This window comes from Triticum dicoccoides, chromosome 4B (genome assembly GCF_002162155.2).
Source record: "Triticum dicoccoides isolate Atlit2015 ecotype Zavitan chromosome 4B, WEW_v2.0, whole genome shotgun sequence".
Taxonomy (NCBI): domain Eukaryota; kingdom Viridiplantae; phylum Streptophyta; class Magnoliopsida; order Poales; family Poaceae; genus Triticum; species Triticum dicoccoides.
The window spans coordinates 312,289,754-312,317,410 of record NC_041387.1 but is presented as its reverse complement, the minus strand read 5'-3'; the positions used below and the strand labels follow the sequence as shown (position 1 = coordinate 312,317,410).

At 48.9% G+C, this 27,657-nt stretch overlaps 1 protein-coding gene across 1 annotated transcript; it reads right to left on the bottom strand.

Annotated features, from left to right (window-relative positions):
• Nucleotides 1-119: 119 nt before the first annotated feature.
• LOC119296032 (probable protein S-acyltransferase 23) lies at nucleotides 120-26,431 on the bottom strand. The gene is made up of 13 exons (XM_037574451.1): nucleotides 26,084-26,431; nucleotides 25,839-25,979; nucleotides 23,853-23,965; nucleotides 22,632-22,711; nucleotides 6,697-6,860; nucleotides 6,238-6,367; nucleotides 6,043-6,142; nucleotides 5,668-5,716; nucleotides 2,297-2,371; nucleotides 1,990-2,088; nucleotides 1,346-1,424; nucleotides 1,124-1,272; nucleotides 120-707 (listed from the first exon to the last, which is right to left on the bottom strand). Exons 1-13 carry the CDS (start codon nucleotides 26,345-26,347, stop codon nucleotides 519-521), a joined length of 1,632 nt encoding a protein of 543 aa, XP_037430348.1. The 5' UTR covers nucleotides 26,348-26,431; the 3' UTR covers nucleotides 120-518.
• Between the last annotated feature and the right edge of the window lie 1,226 nt (nucleotides 26,432-27,657).

Below are 27,657 nucleotides of genomic sequence, written 5' to 3'. Positions count from 1 at the left end.
GGGAGGAATCGCCGAACAATTTGCCCACACGCAGTAACAGTCTGCAAGCGATCAGAAAGGGCATTCTCAAGCCATTTATTATCACAATTTCGGCACATGAAGAGAAATTTCACATCAACAGCAGTAAAAAAATCACAGTAATTCAGTTTCTCACTGGAAGATGAGAATATTCTCAAGATCTAAATAGGGATGGATAGAGTCTACTCCCTCCGTTCTGAATTACTTGTCTTAGATTTGTCTAGATACGGAGGTATCTAGCACTAAAATGAGTCTAGATACATCCGTATCTAGACAAATCCAAGACAACTAATTCGGAACGGAGGGAGTAGCTTGGAGCTGTGTCAGGAAAATATGTATGTTGGTACTTACTTTTGTTGTGAACGACTACTCAAATTCCAGACCGTTAGATTTTACAACTGATACAACCATCGTCATCAACTCTATGCACAAAAATCATCCCATTTCTACACTTGCACCACCACAGTACATCCAGCCTGGTCTAGCAAGGAACCATAGCTTCACTCTACTGTCTGTTGAAGGGTTGGCCATGCAGCCTCCTCGTCGTTGTTGTAGCCATTAACAAGAAAATAAACGCAGTTCTTCTGCCAGCCTTGGTTATAAGGATTCCTGAAGCGTCCATCAGGCCCACGAAGATAAGTGTAGCGCGACTGGTTTGCAGCCTCATTAGTTGTGAGATTCCTCGCTATCTGCATCAAACATGGCATGTAATGGGTAAGCACATGTTATGAAAAGCCTGACGGTGTTCCGTCTTGGTCTTTCTAGCATATCGGGGACAAATGGGAGTATCAATATGGGGCTGTTGAGTGATAAGCAGAGATTCTCTTGTGTCATGAACTACTCCCTCCGTTCCAAAATAGATGACTCAACTTTGTACTAAATTTAGTACAAAGTTGAGTCATCTATTTTGGAACCGAGGGAGTATATAGCAAGGTTGGAAGTGTTACAGGCATAAAATACAAGCACTTGTGCTTCTTTGCTATTCCCATTGTAGAAAATGTCAGGCCATAATAATACAACAATGCATGCAAACCTAATGTGTGGTCGGCGTGATAAACCAATATTGCAGCAAAGTCCTAAGCAATTAGTCAACAAGACAGCTTACCATTACTGCTTGTGCCACCGTCAAAATAAGAGCTCCAGTTAATAAGAAAATATCCATGAACATGAACAATACAGCACCAGGATGTTTTGTCACCATGAAGTGAGTCCACGACTCAGAAGATGAGAGTATAATGGGCTCCGTCCAAAGTCCTGCCGTCAGATGTCCATGAACTGTTACTACACTATTAAAAGAAATGAACGTATATTCACTATGCCTCCTTACTGTGGAATCCAACGGCAGCACCGAGAAGGGTTGTAGCTATCCCCATACAAAGAAACACCAAAAAGTCCCACTTATTTCTCTATAAACAAAACATATGTTAGTTATACGGAGATCCATAAGATCTGATGCAGAATAAGTTGAACATAAGGCATGCGTATTCTTTATTTTTAAGTTCGAAGGGAAGCACTTTGAATATCAACTGCAGTCAGATTTGAAAATGAACTCCATAGTCCCCAGCTATAGCAAAGTATGTATAACATAATAAAATGTTCTCTCAATAATTTCCAGAGTCTACGAATAACAACAAGCAGCATGATGCACCAACACACAAAATTAGTGCCCCCTATTTAGTCAATGGGACATTCCGAGAATATTTCCTGCTACGGCTGGAACAGCACGTCAGGGATTAACGCCCCTTTTGCTAAAGAGTACGGTACATTTGGCTCCATAACTTAAAATGAAGCATTTCATGCAACAATTGGATAATGGAAAAGCGCTAGCTAAGAGTAGAGTACATTATGGTTAACTTGAATAATTTGCAACTACCACTGGTACAGCCCGATGTGAAGTTTTCTATTCTAATAGAAGATAAAGTAAAGTTGAAAACTTTAACTAGATTCAAACTCGACATATCCACATCTTACCTTCCCAACACAATTTGATATCCAGGGGCAGTGATGGTCAAACTGTTCAACACACCGCATACAAATTGGACAATGTTTGGAGCGCACAGGACGAACTATCTGGTAAGTACAATTACTAAAAAATTAGTCTGGTAACAACAAGATGTAGTAGCATCAATGACATAAGAAAACAATGGAGAACCTTGTGTAGCTATGTTCACGTGATATATTTCAAAAATAAAATGTCGTGTCAAAATGAATATCCAAGAGAAAATAGTAAAAAAGAAAAGTAAAGTAAAAATGGAAGTAAACTACAACATTATAATACCTTGCAAGTAGGGCATAGCTGAGACCAATTGCCTGTAAAAGTAGAGGAACTAAGATCAATCCCCATGAGTAGTTCCTGCAAGTATAACACAGCTCAGTAATGATGTTGAAGATATTGAAGAAAAGTCCCTAAGAATATGACAGAAGTGCTGAGTACAAAATATTCAGTACAGATGCTCACGTTACCAGAGAAAAATGCAACTGAAAACAATCTACTTCTCAGATGGCATCTAGGGGCTGTTTGGTTGCTGCCCACAGCAGCCCTGCCAACCCATCGGCACGCCAAAATATTGGCGACCGATTCGACCGCCAGCATCTCGCCCAGGAATCGGCTATCAAATGAACTAGAAAGAGCCAATGGGCCTTGGCAAGCCAAAATTTTGGAGCCCAGCCAAACGGATACCAATACAGCGATCAACGCTAAAGAATTGGCTGGGCAGTTCAGGGTAGCGACCCAAACAGACCCCTAGTGTCACGACCCAAGCTCCAGAGAGCGTAGTCGTGAGGAGGCTGTTGTGCCGTAGCGTGGAGAGAGGTGGGCAAGAGGGTTGGTGGAGGTGAACCTCCGTTTTCTGGTTTTCCTCAGCACTTAAGGTGTACACGGCTGTCCAGTATATGGACAACAGCTACTTGATACCCAAGTTGGATCAGACCCTTTCCTAACCAAACTCCTCCCATGTCAAGTTTGATCTACCCCGACCTCTCCTGACATTATCAGCACGTGTAACCATCCACTATGCACTGACACTTCGGGATGCCAATTGTATATGCCCAAACCATCTCAGTTGATGTTGGACAAGCTTCTCTTCAATTGGTGCTACCTCAACTCTATCGCGTATATCATCTATCCGAACCGATCCTTTCTTGTGTGGCCACATCCGCATCTCTGCTACACTAACTGTTGGACATGTCGCCTTTTAGTTAGCAGCACCATACAACATTGCAGGTCGAATCGCCATCTTGTATGTTAAGAGTTATATTATGTCCATGAATAGCATGTGTATTTTCCCCGTTGTATAGGGGTTTCCTGCATATTTACCACCTCTACATGTATATATAGATATTGACCGTTGGCCCTCAGGAAATACAAGTTGCATATATCCTAACATGGTATTAAAGCCGTAGTTTTTTTTTTCGCAAGCGCAACTCTTGCTGAGATCCAATCTTGCGCGGCCCATCGCTGCTCCTCTTCTTTGCACCACCGTGTTACTGCTCCTCTTCCCCAATTGCACCGCCGTGCTACTGCTCCCTGTCCTTATCAACCCCCGCTGCCACCGCTCTACTGCAAACAACAGCCTGTTCAGCAGCCGCCTCTCAGTTCAATTTACCCGGGCGTCTCCTTAGGTTGAAGGCTTGAAGCCCACCTCCAGGCCATCGGCTGAGTTAGAAGCCAGCCACAGCTGCCGCTTCTTGTGCAAGCTGGCTAAGTTCGCTCATGGGATCAGCCGCCGCCCGTACAAGCTAGCTGCATCTGCTAGTGGGTTTCACACCGTTGCCCCTCTGGATCCAGCCCTACAGGTCAACGCCCCAGCAGCTTTGGCTTCCATCCTGCCTCGCCCCGTCGATCCAGCCCTACTATTAACAGGGAGCTCACATGTTCTCCCAGACAGCCGCTACAGGTCCACGATGCGCTGCCTCCCGTGACTACGCATGCCCGCGTTCGCGATCCGCGACGGTCGCCAATCTCCGCGCGTCGACCTCACGTACAGGTCGACCTCACGTACAGGTCGACCTCATGTTCCGACGGTCTCCTGCCGCTGCATCGTTCCATTGGGATTACATCGAGCCGACGCCTTCCTCTGTGATTCACATCTATTCGAGCCAGCTTGCTTCAGTAATATACTTTGTTAGGACTTCGTGTTTCTCCAAGGCTCACCAAATGACATTTCGCGGTATCTTATCGCAAGTCTTCTCCAAGTCAATGAACACCATATGCAGGTCCACATTTTGCTCCATGTATCTCTCCGTAAGTTGTCGTACCAAGAAAATGGCTTACATAGTCAACCTCTTAGGCATGAACCCAAACTGGTTTTAGGTCACGCTTGCCATACTTCTTAAGTGGTGCTCAATGACTCTCCCATGGCTTCATTGCGTCACTCATTAGCTTCATTGCATCACTCATTAGCTTAATTCCATGGTAATTAGCACAACTGTGAACATCCCCTCGTTCTTGAAGATTGGTACTAATATTCTCCACCTCCATTCTTAGGGCATCTTGTTTGACCAAAAAATGAGGTTGAAAAGCTTAGTTAGCCATACTATTGCAATGTCTCCAAATCCTCTCCACACCTCAATGGGGATACAATCAGGGCTCATCGCCTTGCCTCCCTTCATTATTTTTAAAGCCTCCCTGACCTCATACTCTTGGATCTGTTGAACAAAACATCTCTTGGTATCATCAATGGAGTTGTCCAGCTCAATGGTAGAGCTCTCATTCTCTCCACCGAACAACTTGCCGAAGTATTCTCGCCATCTATGCTTAATCTCCTCGTCCTTCACCACAAGTCGATATGCTCCATCCTTGATGCATTTGACTTGGTTGACATCCTCATCTTCCTCTCTTGGATCTTGGCCATCTTATAGATGTCCCTTTCGCCTTCTTTCGTGTTTAAACGCTGGTAGAGGTCCTCATACGCCCGACCCTCGTTTCACTCACAGCTCACTTTGCGGTCTTCTCTGCCACCTTCTACTCTCTATTTTGTTTGTACTCCTATCCAGGTGCAGGCGTATGAAACAGCCTTTCTTCTCCTCAATAGCCTTCTCAACATCACCGTGTCACCACCAGATATCTTCAGCTTTGCTTCTACTTCCCCTGGTCACCCCATACTCCTCTGAAGACACATCCTGAACGCAAGTCGCCATCTTCATCCACATTGTTTGCATCAACTCCTTCCTCCCAAGAGCCCTCCTTAATAACCCTCTTGTTGAAAGCCTGAGTTGCCTCCCCCTTAAGTTACCACCACTTCGTTCTAGCGACTTTCACGCGTTCATCCCACTGGACATGAATCTGAAAACGGAAGTCAGCCACCACAAGTTTGTGTTGTCGGACAACACTGCTCTTGTCGGACAACACTGCTCCAGGTATCACCTTACAATCAAGGCAAGCACGCTTGTCTTCCCTTCTCGAGAGGATGAAATCAATTTGGCTAGAGTGTTGACCACTACTAAAAATTGGATTCTCTCTTCCCAATTAGTACTATAGTACTATGTACCAACTGCAATAATAAGTTTGAACTCAAAAGTCTGAACTCTTACTTTATACAGAATCACTATGACAAGATTCTTTAAATATTGAGGTGGGCCATTTTCTTAAAGTGCTTGCGTAAAAAATTAAAGTTTGAACACCACTAGTACTCTAGTAGAACATTCTACCTTCGGATCAAGCCCCTCGGTATTGGTTTTGATGTAGCCTGGAGTGTTTCTGTCCAAAGACCAAAACAGCAAAACTGACATTAAGCAGTAAGCAGACAGAGTACTTTAGAAGAAAACAAACTTAACATCTACAAATCAGCTACTGAAAATTAAAAAAGGGGTAATTCTGGACTATTAACGTTTGAAAGAAGTTTTCAATGTTTTCCTCATCATCTTTCTAAAGATTCTACATAAATACAGCAATCGCCAAGCATCATTAGTGTATTGCATAGCACAAAAAAAGAAAAAGACAAGAAAAATAAAGCACTTGTAAAAAGATTCCAAACAGTGCATGCAAATGATCCAGTTAAGTAAACTTCATATGACGTAGGCTACCTGCTAACTCTGTAGAACACCACTTGCGACGCCAAGGCAAGAGAAATAGCAGCCCATGACCAAAGACCAACAGCAGCAGTGATTCTAGAAAAATCAGATGCTGGAAAGGTTTCATAATCAGGTCAGATCATGAACGACGCTTTACAAGTCCTAAGCTTGAACATCAATAACAAAAACCTCACAAACAATACTCACCAAAAACAATTGATTTCAGGAAAAGGATCATGAGGATAACAAGATAAGAAAACAGGATAGGTGCGTATCCAACCTTGCCCAGCCTCCCTGAGCAGTACTTGTCTCCAAAGCTTACTTTTGTAGCATTAGACTAAAAGCGGAGAAATGAAACTTCCATTAGTGGAGCTCAGAAGATTAGTACATAGTGCACACAGTAATGAGTCTAAGTCATTTTGTTGGAAAACATCTCCAAGAGGAAGGGGGGGAAGAAGTAGGGAAAACAGGAAATATGGACAAATGTGAGTGCACCAATCCAAATACAAGTTTATATCTATGTTTGACTGCAAATATTTACCACAGCCCACGCCTATCTAGCTGCAGTAGTCTATCAGCAGACTGAACATTAGCATTTAGTTAATTTTTTGGGTCAAACAACGTTATCTCTTATAAGTTAAGTAACAATTCCAGGAGAAAACTTACAAGTATATTGGAAAGATGCTGTTGACCTTTGTCTGCTGCAAGTTGCAAAGGAGTAAACCCACCTCTATCCCTCAATGTTAGTTCCTGCTTGGTGCCTGCATGTACAAGAAGGGTGCAAACTTCTAAACTTCCTCTTATAACAGCCCAGTGTAAGGGAGTGCAACCTGCATGACACCACAAAAGGAACTTAGTAAAAATGTGGATTGTAGGTAGGATCTACCTCAAGAAAATTACCAGCAACTCCTGATATATATAGTTCGTTTATTACCATAAGACATGTAACTTCACATGGTTTAAACTCTAACCAATGATTCGAGAAAACGCAAATGGCTTTTGCGTTTCATTGCATTGGAAAGAGAGGGAATTTACATCCTCCTAGGAGGCAGGTTTGCACAGCCGTCAGGGGCTCAGTGGACATCCCAAGATGATGGCAAAACGACCCTGAGCCCTTGAGCTCCGGCCTTTGCCCAACATCGGGCCTCGTCCTTGATCCTGTCAACAAGCTCATTGAGCGAGGGTCTAACATGGTCAAAAACGCACGTTCCTATGCTTCCAGATCATCCACGGCACCAAGAGCGCCACGGATTTCAGCGCCTTGCGTAGTGTGGGCGGTGTGGACTCCTTCGCATGCAGCCACCAGTCCATAAGCGAGTCGTCGTGCTCGGGCATCGGCGCCGGCAAGCGCAGCCAAGATAGGACCTCATGCCATGTCTGCCTAGTGAATGGGCATATGAGCATCAAGTGCCTGGTCGTCTCCGGTTCCTGGTCACACAGAAGGCACCGTGGGTGGTGCTGCAGGCCGCGGCGTGCGAGCCGCTCGGCGGTCCAGCAGCGATCTTGGCATGCCAGCCAATGGAAAAACTTCACTTTAGGTGGTGCCCAGCTCCTCCAAATGAGCTTCCAGGAGTGGCAGCCCGGCGCTCCCTGGAAGGTTGCCCGGTAGCAAGACTGGGCAGTGTATGTGCCATTGGTGGCCCAGCTCCAAAGCAGCTTGTCCGGCTCGTTGGACAGTTCGACGTGCTGCACCAAGTGCCAAAGCTTCAGGTACTGTCCGATCTCAGGAAGGCCGAGCAGGCCTTGGATGTCGCGCGCCCAGCGATTGCCGGTCATGGCCTCCGCCACCGTTCTCGTCTTCCAGCGCTGCTTGGGGATGCATTGAAAGTGATGGATAAGTCTGTGTACTAGGGTCTTTGTGGGGCTGCACCACATGGTCCTTGTGGCAGTTACGATAGAGTTCCTGACCATCAAGGACTGGCTGTTAGGATAGAGTTTTGTTCTTGACCATCAAGGACTGTCAGTTAGCATCTTAGACTAGCATCTTAGACTGGCATCTTAGCAGCATCTTAGCATATGCTTGGCTGGCTAGCAGCCTATAAATATGTATCCCCAACCCCTCAGGTTGGCATGGCATTGTGTGAGAAATAAACCAACGAAAATTGTCCCAACTCTCCTAGTGTCATCCACAACTATCAATGCTCAGGTTGAAAGGTCTAACAAGTGGTATCAGAGCCAGGTTATCTTGTACCCTGAGCATTTCCTGTGGGCAGCCTAAGTCGGTAGCAGCAGCTGCTCCGTCTGCCTCTGGTTACCTCCCTCCCTCCGAACAGTCGAGCAGCAGTTCGTCTTCAACAGCCTCCTCTTCACGCAACAGCCCCCCTGCAGCGAGCCATGTATGCAGGTCGCTCTCAGCACACGGCTACCTTGAGCATGCGGCGCCGGCAGGAGGCCGAGCGCGCCGCGGCAGAGGAGCGTGAGCGAGCAGCTGTGGCAGCAGCTGCTGCGGCAGCAAGGGTGTCGAGGCTGGCTGCAGCGGAGCTGGCAGCAGCCAGAGCGGAGGTAGAAGCAGCCAGGGCGGAGGTAGAAGCAGCAGACGCAGCACGCGAGGCTACGGCGGATGCCAAGGCACTCCGCGGCGGCTCCGGCAGCTCCAACAGCTCCGTGGCTGCGGACGACGGCGCCGACGCAGATCGCGCCAAAGTGGCGCAAGAGTGGACGGCCCAGTGGGCAGCCGAGCACGCCCACGCTCCAGGTGCAGGTGTGCACCGCGACGGCAGCTGCAATGACCAGGACCGCGGCCTCTACGAGGTCCGGACTGTGGTCAGGGATGTTGGTCCCAGTGTTGGGTGGCCTACCCTCACTAAAACCAACTACGTCGAGTGGGCCGGGATCATGAAGATCAGGCTCCAGGTGCGGCGCCTATGGGAGGCAGTCCAGGACAGCAACGTCGACCACCTAGAGGATCGACGGGCGCTGGACGCCCTCATCGCCGCAGTCCCGCCCGAGATGCAGTTCTCGCTTTCCAACAAGCGGACTGCCAAGGAGGCTTGGGACGCCATCGCCGCGGCACGCATCGGCAGCGATCGTGCTCGCAAGTCCACCCTGCAGGCACTCCCTAAGGAGTGGGAGAGCCTGGGTTTCAAGCCAGGTGAGGACGTTGATGACTTTGCTCTCCGTCTCGACACTCTGCTGCAGAAGTTAGTGCAGTTTGGCGATGCCACCTACACCGAGGAGAGAGCTGTCGAGAAGCTTTTTCGGTGCATCCCCGAGAAGTACAAGCAGATGGCTCGGTCGATCGAGTCTTTGCTGGACCTCTCCACGATGACGATCGAGGAGGCGATAGGTCGCCTCAAGGTCGTCGACATCGACGAGCCACAGCCTTCCTCGGGACCCAACACCACCGGCGGGAAGCTGCTCCTAACTCGGGAGCCGTGGGATGCCAGCCTTGGTGACAGGAAGAAGGGGGAGCCTTCTTCCACGACGGGCGGCCGCAAGCGTGGCAAGCAGCGTAAGGCGCGAAGAGGCCCCCCGGGCAGGGCACAAGGACGTGCCGAGGGTGACGCCCGCGGAGGCGCCAAGGACGGCGCCGCTGGCGAGCCCAAGCCAGCACAAGACAACAGTTGCCACAACTGTGGCCGGTTTGGCCATTGGGCCAATGAGTGTCGGCAACCACGACAAGGCCAGGCTCATGTCGCACAGGCGAAGGAGGAGGAGACGGCTCTGTTCATGGCGCATGCAAGCATTGAGCTACCTTCAGTGACTCCAGTCGCAAAGGCGTTCATCCACCTCGATGAGCCAAAAGCACACGCTCTTCTCGACGATGGCTCCGGGAAGGACAAGACTACAGGGTGGTGCCTCGACACCGGCGCCACCCACCACGTGACCGGGCGAAGGGAATTCTTCGCCGAGCTCGACTCCGATGCGCGAGGCTCCGTCAAGTTCGGGGATGCCTCCGCTGTGGAGATAAAGGGCGTCGGCTCCGTCATCTTCACCACCAAGACGGGAGAGCACCGACTGCTCACCGGTGTCTACTACATCCCCGCGCTAAGGAACTCCATCATCAGCTTGGGACAGCTGGATGAGAACGGCTCACGCGTGCTGATTGAGCATGGGGTCCTACGCATCTGGGATCGCCAGCATCGCCTTCTCGCCAAGGTACCCAGAGGTGGAAATCGACTCTACGTCCTTGATGTGCAGGTGGCACAACCGGTCTGTCTCGCGGTCCGTCGGGACGACGTTGCGTGGCAGTGGCATGAGCGCTTTGGGCACCTTCATTTTGAGGCCCTGAAGCGTCTAAGTGCCAAGAGGATGGTGCGAGGCCTGCCATGCCTCGACCATGTGGAGCAGTTCTGCGACATCTGCGTGCTGACGAAGCAGAGACGACTCCCCTTTCCCCAACAGGCGAGTTTTCGGGCCAAGGAGAAGCTGGAGCTCGTGCATGGAGACCTGTGCGGCCCGGTGACGCCAGCCACACCAGGAGGTCGACGCTACTTCCTACTGCTCGTCGACGATCTCTTCGCTACATGTGGGTGATGATCCTCGGTAGTAAGGGAGAAGCGGCGGACGCCATCAGGCGCGCGCAGGTTGGTGTGGAGGCGGAGAGCGGCTGCAAATTGCGCGTGTTGCGCACTGACAACGGCGGCGAGTTCACGGCGGCTGAATTCGCATCGTACTGCACCGATGAGGGCATCCAGCGCCACTACTCCGCGCCGTACAGCCCGCAGCAAAACGGCGTCGTCGAGCGGCGCAACCAGATGGTTGTGGGGATGGCTCGGGCTCTCCTCAAGCAGAGAGGGATGCCGGCTGTTTTCTAAGGAGAGGCGGTGCTAACGGCCGTCTACATCCTCAACCGCTCACCTACTAAGGCACTCGACGACAGGACTCCGTACGAGGCCTGGCATGGGCGGAAGCCGGCGGTCTCTCATTTGCGGGTCTTTGGCTGCCTTGCGTTCGCCAAGGAGCTCGGCCACATCGGCAAGCTCGACGACAGGAGCACTTCGGGAGTCTTCATCGGCTACGCGGAGGGCTCAAAGGCCTACCGCATCCTCGACCCAAAGACACAACGTGTGCGCACAGCGCGAGACGTCGTGTTCAACGAAGGGCGAGGGTGGCAATGGGACAAGGCGGTGGACGACGGCTTGACGCCGATGTATGACGACTTCATTGTCGAGTACGCCCACTTCAAGGAAGCTGGGGGAGCAAGCAGCTCCTCTTCGCCGGGCATGTCTACCCCGGCCCCCAAAACTACATCGACTCCGGCGCCTGCTACGCCGACGACACCACAACCGGCGACGCCGCATACTCCAGCCCCGGCGGTCACCACTCCGGGCTCGTCTTCATCAGCACCAGCTCACGCAGAGCACAACCCGATGAAGTTCGCTTCCCCGCTCACTCACGACGAGGAGCGTATCGACGCGTGGCATGACGGCGAACCACTGCGGTACCGTACGATGGATAATCTGCTCAGCGACCAGCCGGCGCCGGGACTGGTGTCACGTGACCTGGAGGCGCAGCTACAGCTTGCGTGTGAAGACAGTGAACCACGGTCCTTTGCAGAGGCCGAGAGAGACGCGGCATGGCGCGCCGCGATGCAGTTGGAGATGGATGCGGTCGAGCAAAACCACACCTGGGAGCTCGCTGATCTCCCTCGTGGTCACCGCGCAATCACCCTTAAGTGGGTGTTCAAGCTGAAGAGGGATGGAGCCGGCGCCATCATCAAGCACAAGGCTCGCTTGGTGGCCCGAGGCTTCTTGCAGCAGGAAGGAGTCGACTTCGACGACGCTTTCGCCCCCGTGGCACGGATGGAGTCCGTGCGACTTCTCCTTGCACTGGCTGCCCAGGAGGGCTGGCGTGTCCACCACATGGATGTCAAGTCGGCATTCCTCAACGGCGACTTGAAGGAGGAAGTCTACGTGCATCAGCCACCAGGATTTGCGATCCCCAGCCAGGAGGGCAAGGTACTCCGCCTGCGCAAGGCTCTCTATGGTCTACGGCAGGCACCTAGGGCGTGGAACGCCAAGCTGGACTCCACGCTGAAGAAGATGGGCTTCGAGCAAAGCCCGCATGAGGTGGCCGTCTACCGACGGGGCAGTGGAGGAAATGCCCTGCTGGTGGGCATCTATGTTGACGACCTGGTGATCACCGGCACCAAAGATGCCGAGGTGGCGGCGTTCAAGGAAGACATGAAGGCCACCTTCCAGATGAGTGGTCTGGGGCTCCTCTCCTTCTATCTAGGGATTGAGGTGCACCAGGATCACTCTGGGATCGCGCTTCGACAGTCCGCCTATGCCAAGCGCATCGTTCAACTAGCTGGGCTCACCGACTGCCACCCGGCCCTCACCCCGATGGAGGAGAGGCTGAAACTGAGCCGCGACAGCACGACGGAGGAAGTGGACGCTACGCAGTACCGACGCCTTGTGGGGAGCCTTCGCTACCTCGCCCACACACGGCCGGACTTGGCCTTCTCCGTCGGCTATGTCAGTCGGTTCATGTAGCGACCGACGTCGGAGCACCAACAGGCAGTGAAGAGGATCGTCCGCTACGTGGCAGGGACCCTCGACCACGGCCTCCACTATCCTAGGTGTCCGGGGCGGCACACTTCGTCGGGTACAGCGACAGCGACCATGCCGGCGACATCGACACCAGCAAGAGCACGAGCGGGATCCTCTTCTTCCTCGGCAAGTGCCTCGTGAGCTGGCAATCAGTCAAGCAGCAGGTGGTAGCCCTGTCCAGCTGTGAGGCTGAGTACATAGCGGCCTCCACCGCCTGCACTCAGGCGCTCTGGCTCGCTCGGCTGCTTGGTGATCTTCTCGTCCAAGACACCAGAACGGTGCAACTCCTGGTGGACAGCAAGTCCGCCCTGGCTCTGGCAAAGAACCCCGTTTTTCACGAACGGAGCAAGCACATCCAACTGAGGTATCACTTCATCCGCAGCTGCTTGGAAGAAGGGGGCATCGAGGCGAGCTACATCAACACCACGGACCAGCTCGCAGACCTGCTCACCAAGCCTCTTGGGAGGATCAAGTTCCACGAGCTTTGCTCCAGGATCGGGATGATTCAACTCTCCCACAAGACGACGTACAAGACTTAGGGGGAGAATGATGGATAAGACTGTGTACTAGGGTCTTTGTGGGGCTGCAGCACATGGTCCTTGTGGCAGTTACGATAGAGTTCCTGACCATCAAGGACTGGCTGTTAGGATAGAGTTTTGTTCTTGACCATCAAGGACTGTCAGTTAGCATCTTAGACTAGCATCTTAGACTGGCATCTTAGCAGCATCTTAGCATATGCTTGGCTGGCTAGCAGCCTATAAATATGTATCCCCAACCCCTCAGGTTGGCATGGCATTGTGTGAGAAATAAACCAACGAAAATTGTCCCAACTCTCCTAGTGTCATCCACAACTATCAATGCTCGGGTTGAAAGGTCTAACAGAAAGAGCATGAGCGCGAGCTCGCGGACAGATTGGCTGCCAAGCCAGCGATCCTCCCAAAAAAGTGCGGTCCTGCCATCCCCGAGGGCCATGGTCGTGGAGGCGTAAAAGAGCGCGCGCTCCTCCGAAGTGAATTGCAGGTCCAGCCCCTGCCGTGCTCTGTCCGTGTCTGTGCGCGCAAGCCATAGCCAACGCAACCGAAGCAAGAGCCCTTTGCGCTCCAGGTCCCGGACGCCCAGACCGCCATATTCAAGCGGTCGGCAGACCCGGCACCAGTTCACGTGGCAATGACCACCATGGGCATCCACGCGGCCGGCCCAAAGAAACCCACGCTGGATCTTCTCAAGTTGCTTCAAGGTTTTCTTTGGGGGCGCGAGCGCGAGCAGTTGATGGATCGGTATCGCGGTGAGCACCGACTTGACTAGCGCAAGCCGTCCAGCCTTGTTCATCAGCCAAGCCTTCCAGGAGGGTAGCCGGCCCGCCACCGCGTCGACGAGGGGTTGCAGCTGAGCCGCAGAGGGGTGGCGGGTGGTGAGCGGGATGCCCAGGTAGGTGACCGGCAGGGTCACGACGGGGCACCCAAGCAGTTCAACCAGCCCCGCAACAGAATCATCGCCATGTATAACCGTGACCGAGCTCTTGGAGTAATTCACCCGTAGCCCCGATGCCATGCCGAACACGTCCAGGATGCCGTTGACAGCGGATATCTCCTCAGGAGTGGCGTGGCAGAAAAGCATCACGTCGTCAGCGTAAAGAGAGATCACCGGAATGGCGCGATGGGGGTGTAGCTGCTGGAGGATGCCAGACTGAAGGGCGTCGCATCAGCCTCCCAAGTGTGTCCACTACCAACACGAAGAGTTGCGGGGAGGTGGAATCGCCTTGCCTCAGCCCGCGGCAATGCCAGATCGGCGGGCCGGGGGCTCCGTTGAGCATGACACGAGTGCTCGCCGAGGACAGCAGGATGGCTAGCCACTCTCTGAATTGGTCCCCAAACCCATACTGGCGCAGCACCTCGAAGAGGAAGGGCCAGCAGATGGAGTCGAAGGCACGTGTGAGGTCGAGTTTGAGCATGATCCTAGGCGCGCCAAGTTGATGCAGCATCTTGAGGGATTGCCGGACTAGGATGAAGTTGTCGTGAAGACTACGCCCAGCAATGAACGGGTTCTGGTTGCGGCTGACAAGGTTGTCGAGCTTGGGAGCGAGTCACAAAGACAGGACCTTCGCGAAGATCTTGGCCACTATGTGGATCAAGCAGATCGGTCGGTAGTCGCCGAGCTTGTGAGCATCCGCGTGTTTGGGCAGCAGGGTAAGCAGCGCTTGGTTAAGCTTACTAAACCCGCACCCTCGCAGTGTGTACAGCAGCTTGAAAACGCTCCAAATGCCGTGCGCGCAGAAACTCTGCAGTGAAGCCGTCCGGTCCGGGCGCTTTGCGCGCCGGCATGCGCTTGACCGCCTCCCATATCTCCTCCTAGCTGAAGGGCTCATCGAGGCATGCGAGGTCGCTGGGGGCAATGAGTCGGGAAAGAACCAAGGTGCGCTCCCGGTCCACGGCGGTGCCCAGCAAGTCATCAAAATGCATAAAAGCCGCGTTGGCCATCTCCTCATGATCGGTGAACACCTGGCCGTCCACGACAAGGCTGTGTATGCGATTCTTCTGCCTTCGGAAGGAGCATTGTCTGTGGAAAAAGCTCGTGTTGGCGTAGCCGTCCTTGAGAGTAGCGATGCGGGCTCGCTGCCTGGCGATCATGCGCTCCATGGAAGCCATGCCCAGGTAGGCGAGCTTGAGCTGCTTGCGAAGCCACTCCTCCGGAGGCGAGAGCACCCGGTCCTCACGCGCCTTGTCGAAGCGCCGGATCAGCTCGCGGGATATGGCAAGCTTTTCCCGAATGTTGCCCGTGGACTTGGCGCTCCAACTCGAGAGGCGGCGGGCAGTGGCTTGTAGGCGTTTGACCAGCCTCCGGAAGGGGTCGTCGTCGTGCACCGAGCTCCAAGCCGCGGCAACGGTGTGGTGGAAGTCATCCAACCGAAGCCAGTAGTCCTCGAAGTGGAAGCGCTTGTGGGCTGTCGGCAATGATTCATCCCCTTACTATGTACTCCCACCATCCCAAAATAAGTGTCGCTGATTTAGTACAACTTTGTACTCAAGTTGTACTACAAGTTGTACTAAATCAGCGACACTTGTTTTGAGACAGAGGGAGTACCTCCTAAATTTGGGCACTAAAAATTGTCCTGCCATTTTGTTGACAACAACCCCAGATGAAATCCACAAACAACAACCCTAGCAAACCCTAATAATAATGTAAGTTTGTCCCAAACAGAGCCCTCTCACCCATGAGCACCCGCCAGTGTGCCTCCTCCCTTCCTCTATTCAGCTACTACTGCTCATTGTCAAAGCTCACCTGCTGGCTCCTGGACTGGTCAGGAATGATAGGACAGTGGATGTGTGGTCTCGCACCAGAGTTGGGCTAGGCAATCCACATATACACTTCAACACCCGCTCATGTGTGACCCGGGAAGTCAACACGTGAACAGACTCAGAGGTATGGCTCAAGAGGCCTATACGTGGACAGAGGGGGCAACAGGAATTTTTAGATAAATTGCAAATGCCAGCACTTGAACTCAAGACCTTCGGCCATGATATCATGTTATGGATGCAATTTATGTGTGTGTGTGTACATAAAATAAGACTTAGACCCATACTAATACTCGTTAATACCCCACCCCCCCTCCTGATGAGGACATCACTACCTTGTATACGACAAAAAATATTGCATACATGTATATTTGTGAGGTGATTTCTAATGCAAACTATGCAATACTTTATTTATGTCATCCAGGACAAAAATACTTCACAAACTTTTGTGTCATGTCTAATTGCAGGTGTATGGGACATTTGTACAATCCACATATGAAGATAAGGGGAAAAGAGATGTTTAGGTGCTGTTCAAAAAGTCCTCTCACGTCACTTTTGGGCTAAGAGAAGCTAGAGTCCAAGTCTCTCACGTTCTGGATTCAGATTCGGACTGCACAGACATACCTGACTCAAAACGCCAAGAACTCTTTCATACGGACTCCAAATTTGAGTTATCGACGAAACAATCTGACGCTGCAGCAGAATCCGAGTCAAACTACAAGTCGAAAGGTGTTGCATCACCTCCACTTGGGCCCATGAGCCTTGTACGACCTAGGGTTAGTTTTAGGCTGCCTTGGGACGCCCACCCACCTCCTTGCTCGCCACCCCTTGCTCCTATATAAGTAGATCCATCTAGTAGCTTTTTCCTTGGGATTTGTTTAGTTAAAAGTTAGCCAATGCAACTTCGTGTACTTCGTTTGTGTCCAACGACCAGACCAAGACCGCCTTCGGATCCCCACAATTATCAATACTTCATCCATATTCGCAATATTCAGATTGATTTATCATATTCTTGCTTGTTCTTCGATTGCTTGCAGGAAGACCTTCGGGGTCAGGTTGATCGTGCTCCGGCGTGGTCAATAATAATCTCTCGGAGTTGGTTTAGCGAGTGCTAAGGCGCAACGTCGTGCACGTTTGTAGTCGGATCGTCAAAGTCGACTCCACCAAATCGATAGTTATCATCTCATCGAAAGATCGGGACACCCCGCCTCTATCAAGTGGTATCAGTTTTCAGGTTGCTCGGTGAGAATTTCCAGTTTTCCCTAGATTAGATTTATTTTCTTACCTACTGTCCAAGAAAAAGCAACAAAAAAGTAAAAACTTTGTCCAAGCGAGTCTGATCCTTTGCAATTTTCTTTTCATTGTTCACATTATTGAATTATCGGTTGCATCGTCGTGTCCAGTTGCTGGTCTTAGTGTCTAGTTCGTTTAGAGTTTCGAGTTCTGTTCACATTAGTCACGCCACCGCTGCATCGTTACTCCTTCCGTTGTCCACCATCCCATCCATCAATTTCCACCTCATGCTACTCACCGTTCATTATCATAATCATAGTTGAGGTCGTTCACACCTTCGCTTGATCCAATCTACATCTTATGTAGTTTGTTTTGGAAAGAGGGGGAGAGAAAAGAAAAGGAAAGAGAAAAAAAAGGAGAGAAAGAAAAAGGAAAAAAAAGTGTGAGGAAAAAAGAAGAAAAAAAACAAAATTCGGATCTATCTAGACTCAATCTCGTACATGAATTCGGATTCGAATCTGTTTTGCTCACTGTTCAGTAAAACAGGCGTATCTTTCTCATGCGAAGTCCGTTTTGGCTCCGTGAGTACTCAAATTAAAGCTAGCGACGAGCCGCATCTAAATAGTTGCAGAAGCTAGTTCAATGTTTGACACCTCAAAATCGGCTTCTAAATAGGTCTTTTTGCCCTCCAAAGTTCGTGAACACAGCTTGTTCCAGTTTTTCAGGCCAGTTTTAGTTTTTTGACTCCTCATATCAACTCAGAATTGAGTGATTCTTTTTGCGTTTGAAAGCTTGAGTCAATGCCATTCTTGAGAAAAATTATCAAAAAATTGGAACAAGTTATTCCAGAGGAAAGTTGGAGAGAAAGTTGTTGGTATATCCTGCTTGACAGTTGTTTCTCATCATTATCTTTAATGCTATTGTGATCTTCACTTATATCTTGCTGTCCAGAGCTACTTCATATCCTTTATTGATGCTAGTTGTGCTACACCTGACCTCATTAGTGTTCTAGGCTCGCGTCTCTAGTACGGTCTAGCCTAGGACCAGCATAGTACCGTCGCTAAGCGTTTATTCAACATTGCATCTCTGAATTGATTATTGCTAATCTTTTGCTACCCAAACTCCACATATTTCTACATCGTGTATATGTACGTTCCCCTTGCAATCGCTTTACTCAATCTTCGGAGTTATTTGACACCGCTGGTTGCCTGTCACCACCTGCTGCATGGTAAGAACTTGTAAGATATTGATATTTGCTATATACCGTGAGCGTTTTACCACCACATCCTAGTAGTTCATAGGAACATTATTCTTGAATTTTGTTTCTTGTTTTCTACTAACTATGGCAGGTTCTGGAGTAGTTAGTTCTTGGGCTTCATCGATCGTGGGAGATTTGTCACCACCTAAGAAAATACAACAACCATCACAAGAGGAGCAACATCAGAATGCACATAATCAGGTTAATGTTTTCATGCCACCATTTATTGGTCGTTTGAGGCCTGATTTATATATTGAATGGGTACGAAATAAATGCTATATTTGCTTTCTGTAATTTTGATGAGCGTGGAAAATTTTAAGCTGCGGTTAGTACTTTCAGTAGCTTTGCTTTAGTTTGGTGGAGTGAGTATTGTCGGTTAAACCCTGATTTTATACCTACTACTTGGGATGATTTAAAACTTGTCATGAGAGATAGATTCATTGATGTTTATTATACTCGTGGCATGATTAAAAAATTACAACATTTAAAACAAGGCACTGACACGGTAACAAAATATTATGATGATTTTACAAACTACATTGTTGCACTCATTTTTAGTGGAAAGTGAAGAAGATTTTATGGATAGATTTGGGGAGGATTAAACCATGATATTCAAGAGATACTAATTCATGAAGAGTGTTATTCTATGAACCATTTGTTTCGTCTTGCTTGCAAAGCTGAACAGGAAATAAAACGACGTGTTGCCCACAAAGAGAACAAGCGCACGGTGCACATTCCACGTGTTGATACAGATGTTTCTTTAACTACTAGGCGTACTATGACAACCACATCTGTTGTTGCTATGACTACATCATCTCCACCATGTGACACACCACCATCGAGAGTGCCTACATCATCTGAGTTGATCATAAGAGGTAATGACAAAGGTACAGATTTTCCACTTTCACATGAGAATGATGCATGCCTAGTTAACTTGAATACATCATGTGTTGAGTTACCTATTGATTTGGGCACACCACCTATCTTAGAGAATTGTGTTACTGTCATGAATGCGTCATGTGATCAAACAACTGAAATACCAACAATTTCGAGTGCACCCATTGAATTAATTGTTGATGCAAAAGAACCAATGTTTAATCATTTTGATATGACCTCTAATCTTGGTGATGATTCTGTGACCAATGACTTATTGTATGTTTGCTTATTTAAGCATGTTGTAGCATGTAAATTTGATGCAAGTAAGGTTTATTCATCAATGTTAGGATGGTTTAATGATGAACATTGTCAACCTTTTGAAATGAATAAGAGCTTCACTTATATGTGCAAACTGAGTTGCAATATTTTCATGCCTTCTACTTCTTGTGATAATATTTTGGCTTCGAATTTTATGAACTATGAAGGTTACTCATGTATACATGTGTCATATGTGCAAAAACCAAGGGCAGTAAAAATGGATGACATATACATATACAACATGTACACCTTGTCTCTTTTGTTAGCCATATTTCAAACTAAGCAACGTTGTCAAGAAGGGGAGGATGATGAGGACATCACTACCTTGTATACGACCAAAAATATTGCATACATGTATATTTGTGAGGTGATTTCTAATGCAAACTATGCAATAATTTATTTATGTCATCCAGGACAAAAATACTTCACAAACTTTTGTGTCATGTCTAATTGCAGGAGTATGGGACATTTGTACAATCCAAATATGAAGATAAGGGGAAAAGAGATGTTTAGGTGCTGTTCAAAAAGTCCTCTCACGTCACTTTTGGGCCAAGAGAAGATAGAGTCCAAGTCTCACGCGTTTTGGATTCAGATTCGGACTGCACAGACATACCTGACTCAAAACGCCAAGAGCTCTTTCATATGGACTCTAAATTTGAGTTATCGACGAAACAATCTGACGCTGCAGCAGAATCCGAGTCAAACTACAAGTCCAAAGGTGTTGCATCACCTCCACTTGGGCCCATGAGCCTTGTACGACCTAGGGTTAGTTTTAGGCTGCCTTGGGACGCCCACCCACCTCCTTGCTCGCCACCCCTTGCTCCTATATAAGTAGATCCATCTAGTAGCTTTTTCCTTGGGATTTGTTTAGTTCAAAGTTAGCCAACGCAACTTCGTGTACTTCGTTTGTGTCCAACGACCAGACCAAGACCGCTTTCGGATCCCCACCATTATCAATGCTTCATCCATATACGCAATATTCAGATTGCTTTATCATATTCTTGCTTGTTCTTCGATTGCTTGCATGAATAGACCTTCGTGGTCAGGTTGATCGTGCTCCGGCGTGGTCAATAACCTCTCTGAGTTGATTTAGCGATTGCTAAGGCGCAACGTCGTGCACGTTTGTAGTCGGATCGTCAAAGTCGACTCCACCAAATCAATAGTTATCATCTCATCGAAAGATCAGGACACCCCGCCTCTATCACCTCCTCAAATGCAAAGCGTATGCATAGCATTGCATTTGAAGAAGGGTAATACTAGAAAAAAAATGATAATCCAAATTCGCGTTTTGAGTATAGTCATAGCATGAAGAGTCTTCAAAACCTGTCGAGTCAAGCCGAAGGGGATAACGAAGAAGATGGAGCATCAATAGAAGATACAAGAGAAGACGGGTTGTCAAAAGAAGATGGCACATCAAGAGAATGAAGCATTATGCAGAAAATCGTAGCCCAAGAAAACCGGCGGCGAAAGAAACTTGGCAGCAAGCGAATGGGCATCAACAATGCAAAGTGAGCCACGAAAACTAAAGGACAATGACCAGAAAAAGTTTGACGGACAAAGGCATGGTGGACTGGAAACACGAAAGAGCAACGGACTTGGTGGACGCAGCAGAAAATATAGAAAACTAAAAAGCACATACGCTATGATGCGATAGCAGCAAGAAAATCGTGACGGCAAGGGCCAAAACCAATTAGGAAAGATGCCGACGAGGAACAGCAAAGAAGAGCACACAACACCCATGAATGGTGGATGTGCGAGAAGGGATCCAACATCGTCAAGAGTCAGCGGGCAGCGAGGGAGATGCATACCCGACGAGAACATCATATCTGTTTTTTTTAGATGAGATCAAGACAGCAGCAAAACGGTACAGTAGACCATGGAACGGCAGGTGACAGGAGCACCACGTAGCAGCAGGTACACCCATGCTACTAGCAGGGACACCCGGCGAACATCATCGGACAGCAGCAATCAAACAGACGGACCGGCATGGCAGCGAAGAACGGCTAGGCAGGCACATGTCATGGGCGCACGTTACGGGCGTCACCAGCTTCACAGACAGAGCAGCTGGGCGGCAGGTGCCCACACGGCAAGCGCCCATGCAACTTGCGTGGATCACGCGAGCGGGCAGTCAACGCGCCCACGCGGCTGTCACGGGCCGGTCAGATCACGGGGGGTGGTGATATCGTGGAGCAGCAGCGGCCAACCAGATGGGAACGACGGTGGAAGACGAGATCAACCCAGAGGAACAGATCAATCAAGAGGGAAACAAAAAATATATTGGATCATAAGGACGAGTTGCGGCGTCCAGAGACCTAAACCTAGGCTCTAATACCATGTTAAGCTTCATGCACTAGCCAACGCAACCAAAAGTCCCAACTGATGGAAAGGGTTAGGCAATCCACATATACACTTCAACAATCCATGTGAGGTGAGGCCAAAGGAGCCATTCAAATGTGATCTCACGAAGGGCGACAAGGTTGTGTACTCATGGCGCCGGCTACGAAGCAATCTGAATGGACTAATAAGACAAATAGATAAGGGAGAGCAAAGGGAGAGAATGGAAGTGTGGTATAAAGTGTGAAACAGAAAATAATCAGATATAGGGAGGAGACATAATGCATCAGAACACAAGCCAAGTAGGAGCTTCCAGTGGCATGTGCTTTCCTATCAAAAGGCTCACCTCCACCTTGTAAGATCTGTCTTTATTAAAACTTGCTAGCTCTGTAACATGTGCCCTATCTCCAATTTCTTTATCACATGGCTCCTCATACATGCTCATACCACCCTGGGTAGACATCTATTGTCAATATTCTATGGTAACCTAATTAGAGAAAAGAGTACATTTTCAACCATCCACAATTTTCAAAGGAAAATAATTGATACCCCACACCCCCATATTTTGTGATTTCATTAGCTAAAAACTTAAAAAGGCACACATAAAATATGCCTTAAGATAGTGTGATGACAGAGAACCTGGCAAGTACAGTTTACTCTTAGTACAAGATAGCTCAACATTCAAAAAGCAGCAATTGTTCTTAGCGCAAGATTTGTGTATGCGGGGGAAAAAGTGGGGGCACGAAGAGTAACTAAACAGCACAGGAAAGATAAATACTGCCAAGTGAAGGGTACCATTTTTGTCCTGCCTTACTTGATTAGCATCCATAAACAGTAGTAACCTAATTGTATCTGCATTCCCCTTGTAGGCAGCCCTGAATATGACAATTTGTTAGAGAAGATGCAGTTTCATATTGCACAAAAAATCCAAATATCAAGATATGGATCAAGGATCCATTCTATTCGTGTCTTAGAGACAGAAGTCGAGTAGATGATAAATTAACTGATTCTTCAGGATGATAAATGAACCTAGTTATTGGTAACTGATATTGGTAACATCCCTACTCAGCACCTAACCGGGCAGCTATCAGTTACCAATATCCTGAACATTGCATATCTATATCTATATCTATACCTATACCTATACCTATACCTATACCTATACCTATATATATATATATACTAATAAAGCACGGAGTGCTTCTGTCCGTTCACCGTCACGCCATTTTACAAAAAAAACTCTCTGTTTTCTGTAAATTAACCCGCAGTACATATTTAAGTCACAGCTGAACCCTTTTTTTGCATTTTCTCAGAAAACCCCCTGACGTTCAGGTAATCAACCCGCCATCCATATTTAAGTCAGACGAATCATTTTTTTCGTTTTAACAGAAAACCCCCTGACATTTCGGTTAATCAATCCGCAGCTTATCTAAAACAAAATTATCCATATCTTTTAAACCGTAACTCCAATTTTAACATGTTATATATGAAATCTGATTAGAAAAATGTGTACAGTCTAAATATGATATTATTTTAGTTGTTAAATAATTCTAAAATATTATTTTTGGTGCAAACTTAATCTATAGTGCACGGTCTGTTTTTCTTTCGTACCGGCGGCGATCCGAGAGAGAGACACATTAGGACTGACCACATCCAAACGCGTTTTCATTGTGTGAGCACTGAGGCCACCGTCAGCAACACAAATGCGATGCCATGTGAAAATAAAGGGCGTGAACCTATTAGGGTCTTGAGTCATGGTTAGTGGGTTAAGAGTGTGTGTTATTTTCTCTCCCGTTGCAACGCACGGGTTGCTCAGACCTCAATGCAACAAACCATTTTTCAGTAGCATTGTATCAGGTATTCATGGTGGCTATATTACTTGGTACAAGGTACGCAACAAATTTTGAAGTATCAAACAAATCATACAATATGCATTTATGTTGCTGGTGGCAATGCTATGTGAAGCCAGGCAAACATGCATTTAAAAGGTAAGAAGTATTCTTCATATTCATGTACCAGTGCAAAGAGCTCCTCCCTTCATTGTCCAAAGCTTCAAACTCCGCACCATACTTTGAGATGATGTGATGCAAGAATGTTGTTTGGCCATACTGAGCTGCAACATGGACTGCCTAACATAATGTTCCAAAGGAAGAATAGTAAAACACAAGATCTACTCACGCTACCAAAATTCAAACCCACAGTGCATGGACTTAGGATGACTAGCGCCAAACTTATAATCTATTTACTAATGTGAAACTAAGCCGAAAGCTGCATGCTGCTAACAAAAATACCCTATCAAGCCTCGAAAAAATTCCCAAGAAGTTTTTACTCTTTTTATAAGTACGCTGGTCGATTATCCAGTAGCAAAATTCTGTTTTCATAGCAAATTCCCATAGTAGCTCTGCGAGCAATAATGTTAGCTTAGGTCAACGAGTAACATATTTATCCAAATTACAGTGACATAATGAATTCACCAATGGCTGATCCCATCATATAATCAATGTAATATAATTACTTGCTAAACAGAGATAAGCTCAAGATATATGTTATTATCTGCTTAAAAGTTCGAACACTACAAATCATACAGCTGAACTGTCTGATCAAACAATAACCAGCATGCATTCTGCAGTTTTCTATGGACAAACACATCTTTCGAAAACCAACCTACAGCCTTTTGCACAAAGCTATCGGTTTTAAGTTCCTGACCAATCAGTAAATCTGAGAAAAGTTTGAGAACTAAACCGTACCTCAACCAAACCTGCACGAATAAACGTGGCAACCCAAACCAAACTAATCTCAGTTTATATTTATGTCAGCCCAACCAAAACTAAAACCAGCTTGACTTTCCACCCCAATCGAACTGAAACTGAGTGCCTACCTGTGGTTGAAGCCAGTTGCTGGAATGGTTTGAAAACCATTCGAGTAGTAATAATAACCATTGTCCTATGGCACACCCCCGACTCTGCTTCAACTCCCTGATCACCGCCGTCTCCTCCTCACACCCCACCTCCGTCCCCCCTGCCCTCGCGCTCACGCAACGCGGCGCTGCCGCCGCCGGCCGGCTCGACTCCTACGCGCTCTGCTTCGCGCTCCGCCACACCTCTGCGGCCCAAGCGGGTCCCCTACACAAGATTCGGGTGGCTCGGCGGCGTCTTCATGTCCTGCGCGCTCGCCGAGTCCTACGGCAGGTCCGGTCGGTTCCAGGACGCCTGCAGGTTGTTCGACGAAAGCTCCGGAGGCCAGTCTGACAAGCGGCGCGATGACAGTGACCGCAGAGGCGGGGCCGAGGAGCCGCACGTGAGCGGCGCTTGACGGTAGCGGCTATGGAGGCCAATCAGGCAAGCCGCGCGCGACGATGGCGGCCACGGAGGCAGGTCCAGAGAGACGCGCGCGAGCGGCGCTCGACAGCAGCGGCCGGGGAGGCAGGTCCAAAGAGCCGCACGTGAGCGGCGCTCGACGGCAGTGGCCATGGAGGCCAGTCCGGCAAGCCGCGCGCGATGGTAGCTCTTGCGAAGGCGGGGCTAGCGAGCTACGCGCAAGCTGCTCCGGCGAAGGCGGGGCCAACGCGCCAAGCGCGAGCGGCAGCTGTTGAGGTCTGATGGGCTCGAGAATTACGAACGGAACCAACGTCAACAACCGGGCATGAACTATGGGTCTAAACTTTTTGGAGCTTGACCTGTTCAGGCCTATAACCAATCATACCCAACCATTTGCAATAAGAAACCAAACTGAACCAAACTCTTTTCAGAGTCAACCTATTAACACCCGAACCAAACGAACCTGTCAGCAGAAACCAAACCAATACACCCGGTTAATCCAAAACTGTTCTCAGATTTACCAATCAGGCACTAAATCATACTCTATTTAGTGTCTGAATTACGAATGATCGGAAGGGAGCCGCGCATTTCTCAGAAACAAAATATCAGACACTAAATCCAACAACACTGCAAAATATCGAAAAAAGAGAATACAAATTCAGAACAAAAAAAAACGATTGCATACCCGGTAGCCGTTCACATCGGCTGCCTCTAGCCTCGCGCCGTTCTCCAGCAGCACATCGGCCGTGGCCGTGGCCCCGCGCACCGCCGCCCAGTGCAGCGCTGTCTGCTGCGAATTGTCTTCTGCGTTCACGTCCCCCCCATGCTGCAAAAGAACAATCAACCACACGCGCGCGCACGAATCCATCAGCAAGGAAGGTGGTCCAAAGCAGCGCCCGATTCGAGGCCGGCGAGTAGTATAAGGCGAACCTCGATGATGTAGAGCGCCACGTGGGGGTAGTTATTGAGCGCGGCCCACTGGAGAGCGTGATAGCCGTTGCCGTCGGGCGCGGCGAGCGACGCGCCGCCGCCGTCAAGCTCCACGAACCGCCGCAGTCGCTCCAGATCCCCGTACGCCGCGGCCGAGTAGACGTTCACCACGGGGTCCGGCTGCTTCTCCCCCTCCGCCGCCTTCCTGGCGCCGCCGTCGGCCACCACAACCTCGATCTCCCGGGCGCGGGATGACGACGACATGGCGCGGGCAGAGGAGCTGAGGGGAAAGCCGGCTAACGACCTCAAAGTCTTAGTCTTACCAACACGCCGATGCGAGAGTCCACAGTGAAACAAAAAAAAAATTAAATAAGATTCACAGGCTCATGGGAGCATCTTGCCCTAAAATAGAGAGCTCTCAGCAAATTATTTAGGGCATCAAAAATGATTTTTAGGCACAGAAAAATTTCAGTATATCTAACCGGCGAACATTACGATCTTAAAGTCGTTGGATCGTGATCAAATGCATGGCATTTATTTAAAAAATATATCGTAAACATGGCAATTTTCACTTCCGCAAATCTCACAAAAATGCATGGTAATTTAGTTATTTGGGCATGGCAACTGCGACAGTCGCTGGCAATTCCTCCCGAGCGAACTTTTTCCGTATAAACAGGTCATTTTCTTCTCCAACAACTGTCCCAAAATAGGCACAGCTGCTCCAACAACAATGCTAAAATAGGGCACCCAAAACACCCAAATTAAACTAGATTATTGCAAATTTGATCCAAACATTTGAAGTTTTAAAGAAGCAAACTTAAACATAAATTGAGTACTAGCATCCAAATTTAAGATAGTTCGACTACAAACATGCAAACTTAAACTACTAACAACTACTCGTTAGTGAGATTGTCCTAGTCAATGGCGTCCTCCTAATCGTCGTCATGAGCATTCCTTATGTCAACATTGTTCCAAAGCTACAAGAACTTCTATGCCTCGCTATCTAGCTGCTCCTCAGCTTCCTCATCATTGGACACAAGCTTGATCACCGGGGGGCCGCCTCTTCCTCCTTCTTGATCCTGGAGGGGCCAGCCTCGTCCTTCTTCACTGGCTTCTTGCGATGCCACCAGTACTCATACTCCTCATACACAAAGAGCGGATTTTTCACGACGAACCTCGTCATAGCGGTGTCATCCTTCTGAAGGGTGTCGCGTTACTGCAGGACGATACGAGTACCCCTCGTCTCCATGCAGGTCATGATCTCCACATCGGGACTGATGAACTCCGCCATCTCACGGAATTCGCTTTTTGGGAAGTACATCTCCCACTTCGGTCGCCCGAGCCTCCAAGACATGATGTCGAAGGCACGGGCGACAAGCTCCGCCATGCCAAACGTGTCGAGCCAATTGCGTTGACCGGCACGTGAGCTCGGTTGCGTAGTGGCCAGATGCCCGCACCCGAATGTCGCGGAAGCCGGTCTTGTTCCTTGGCTCGCGACGTGGTGGCCTCGTGGTGGAGATCCAGCGGCGAGTGGTGCGATGGTGGGTTGCAGGTGTGGGGGCGAATGAACAAAC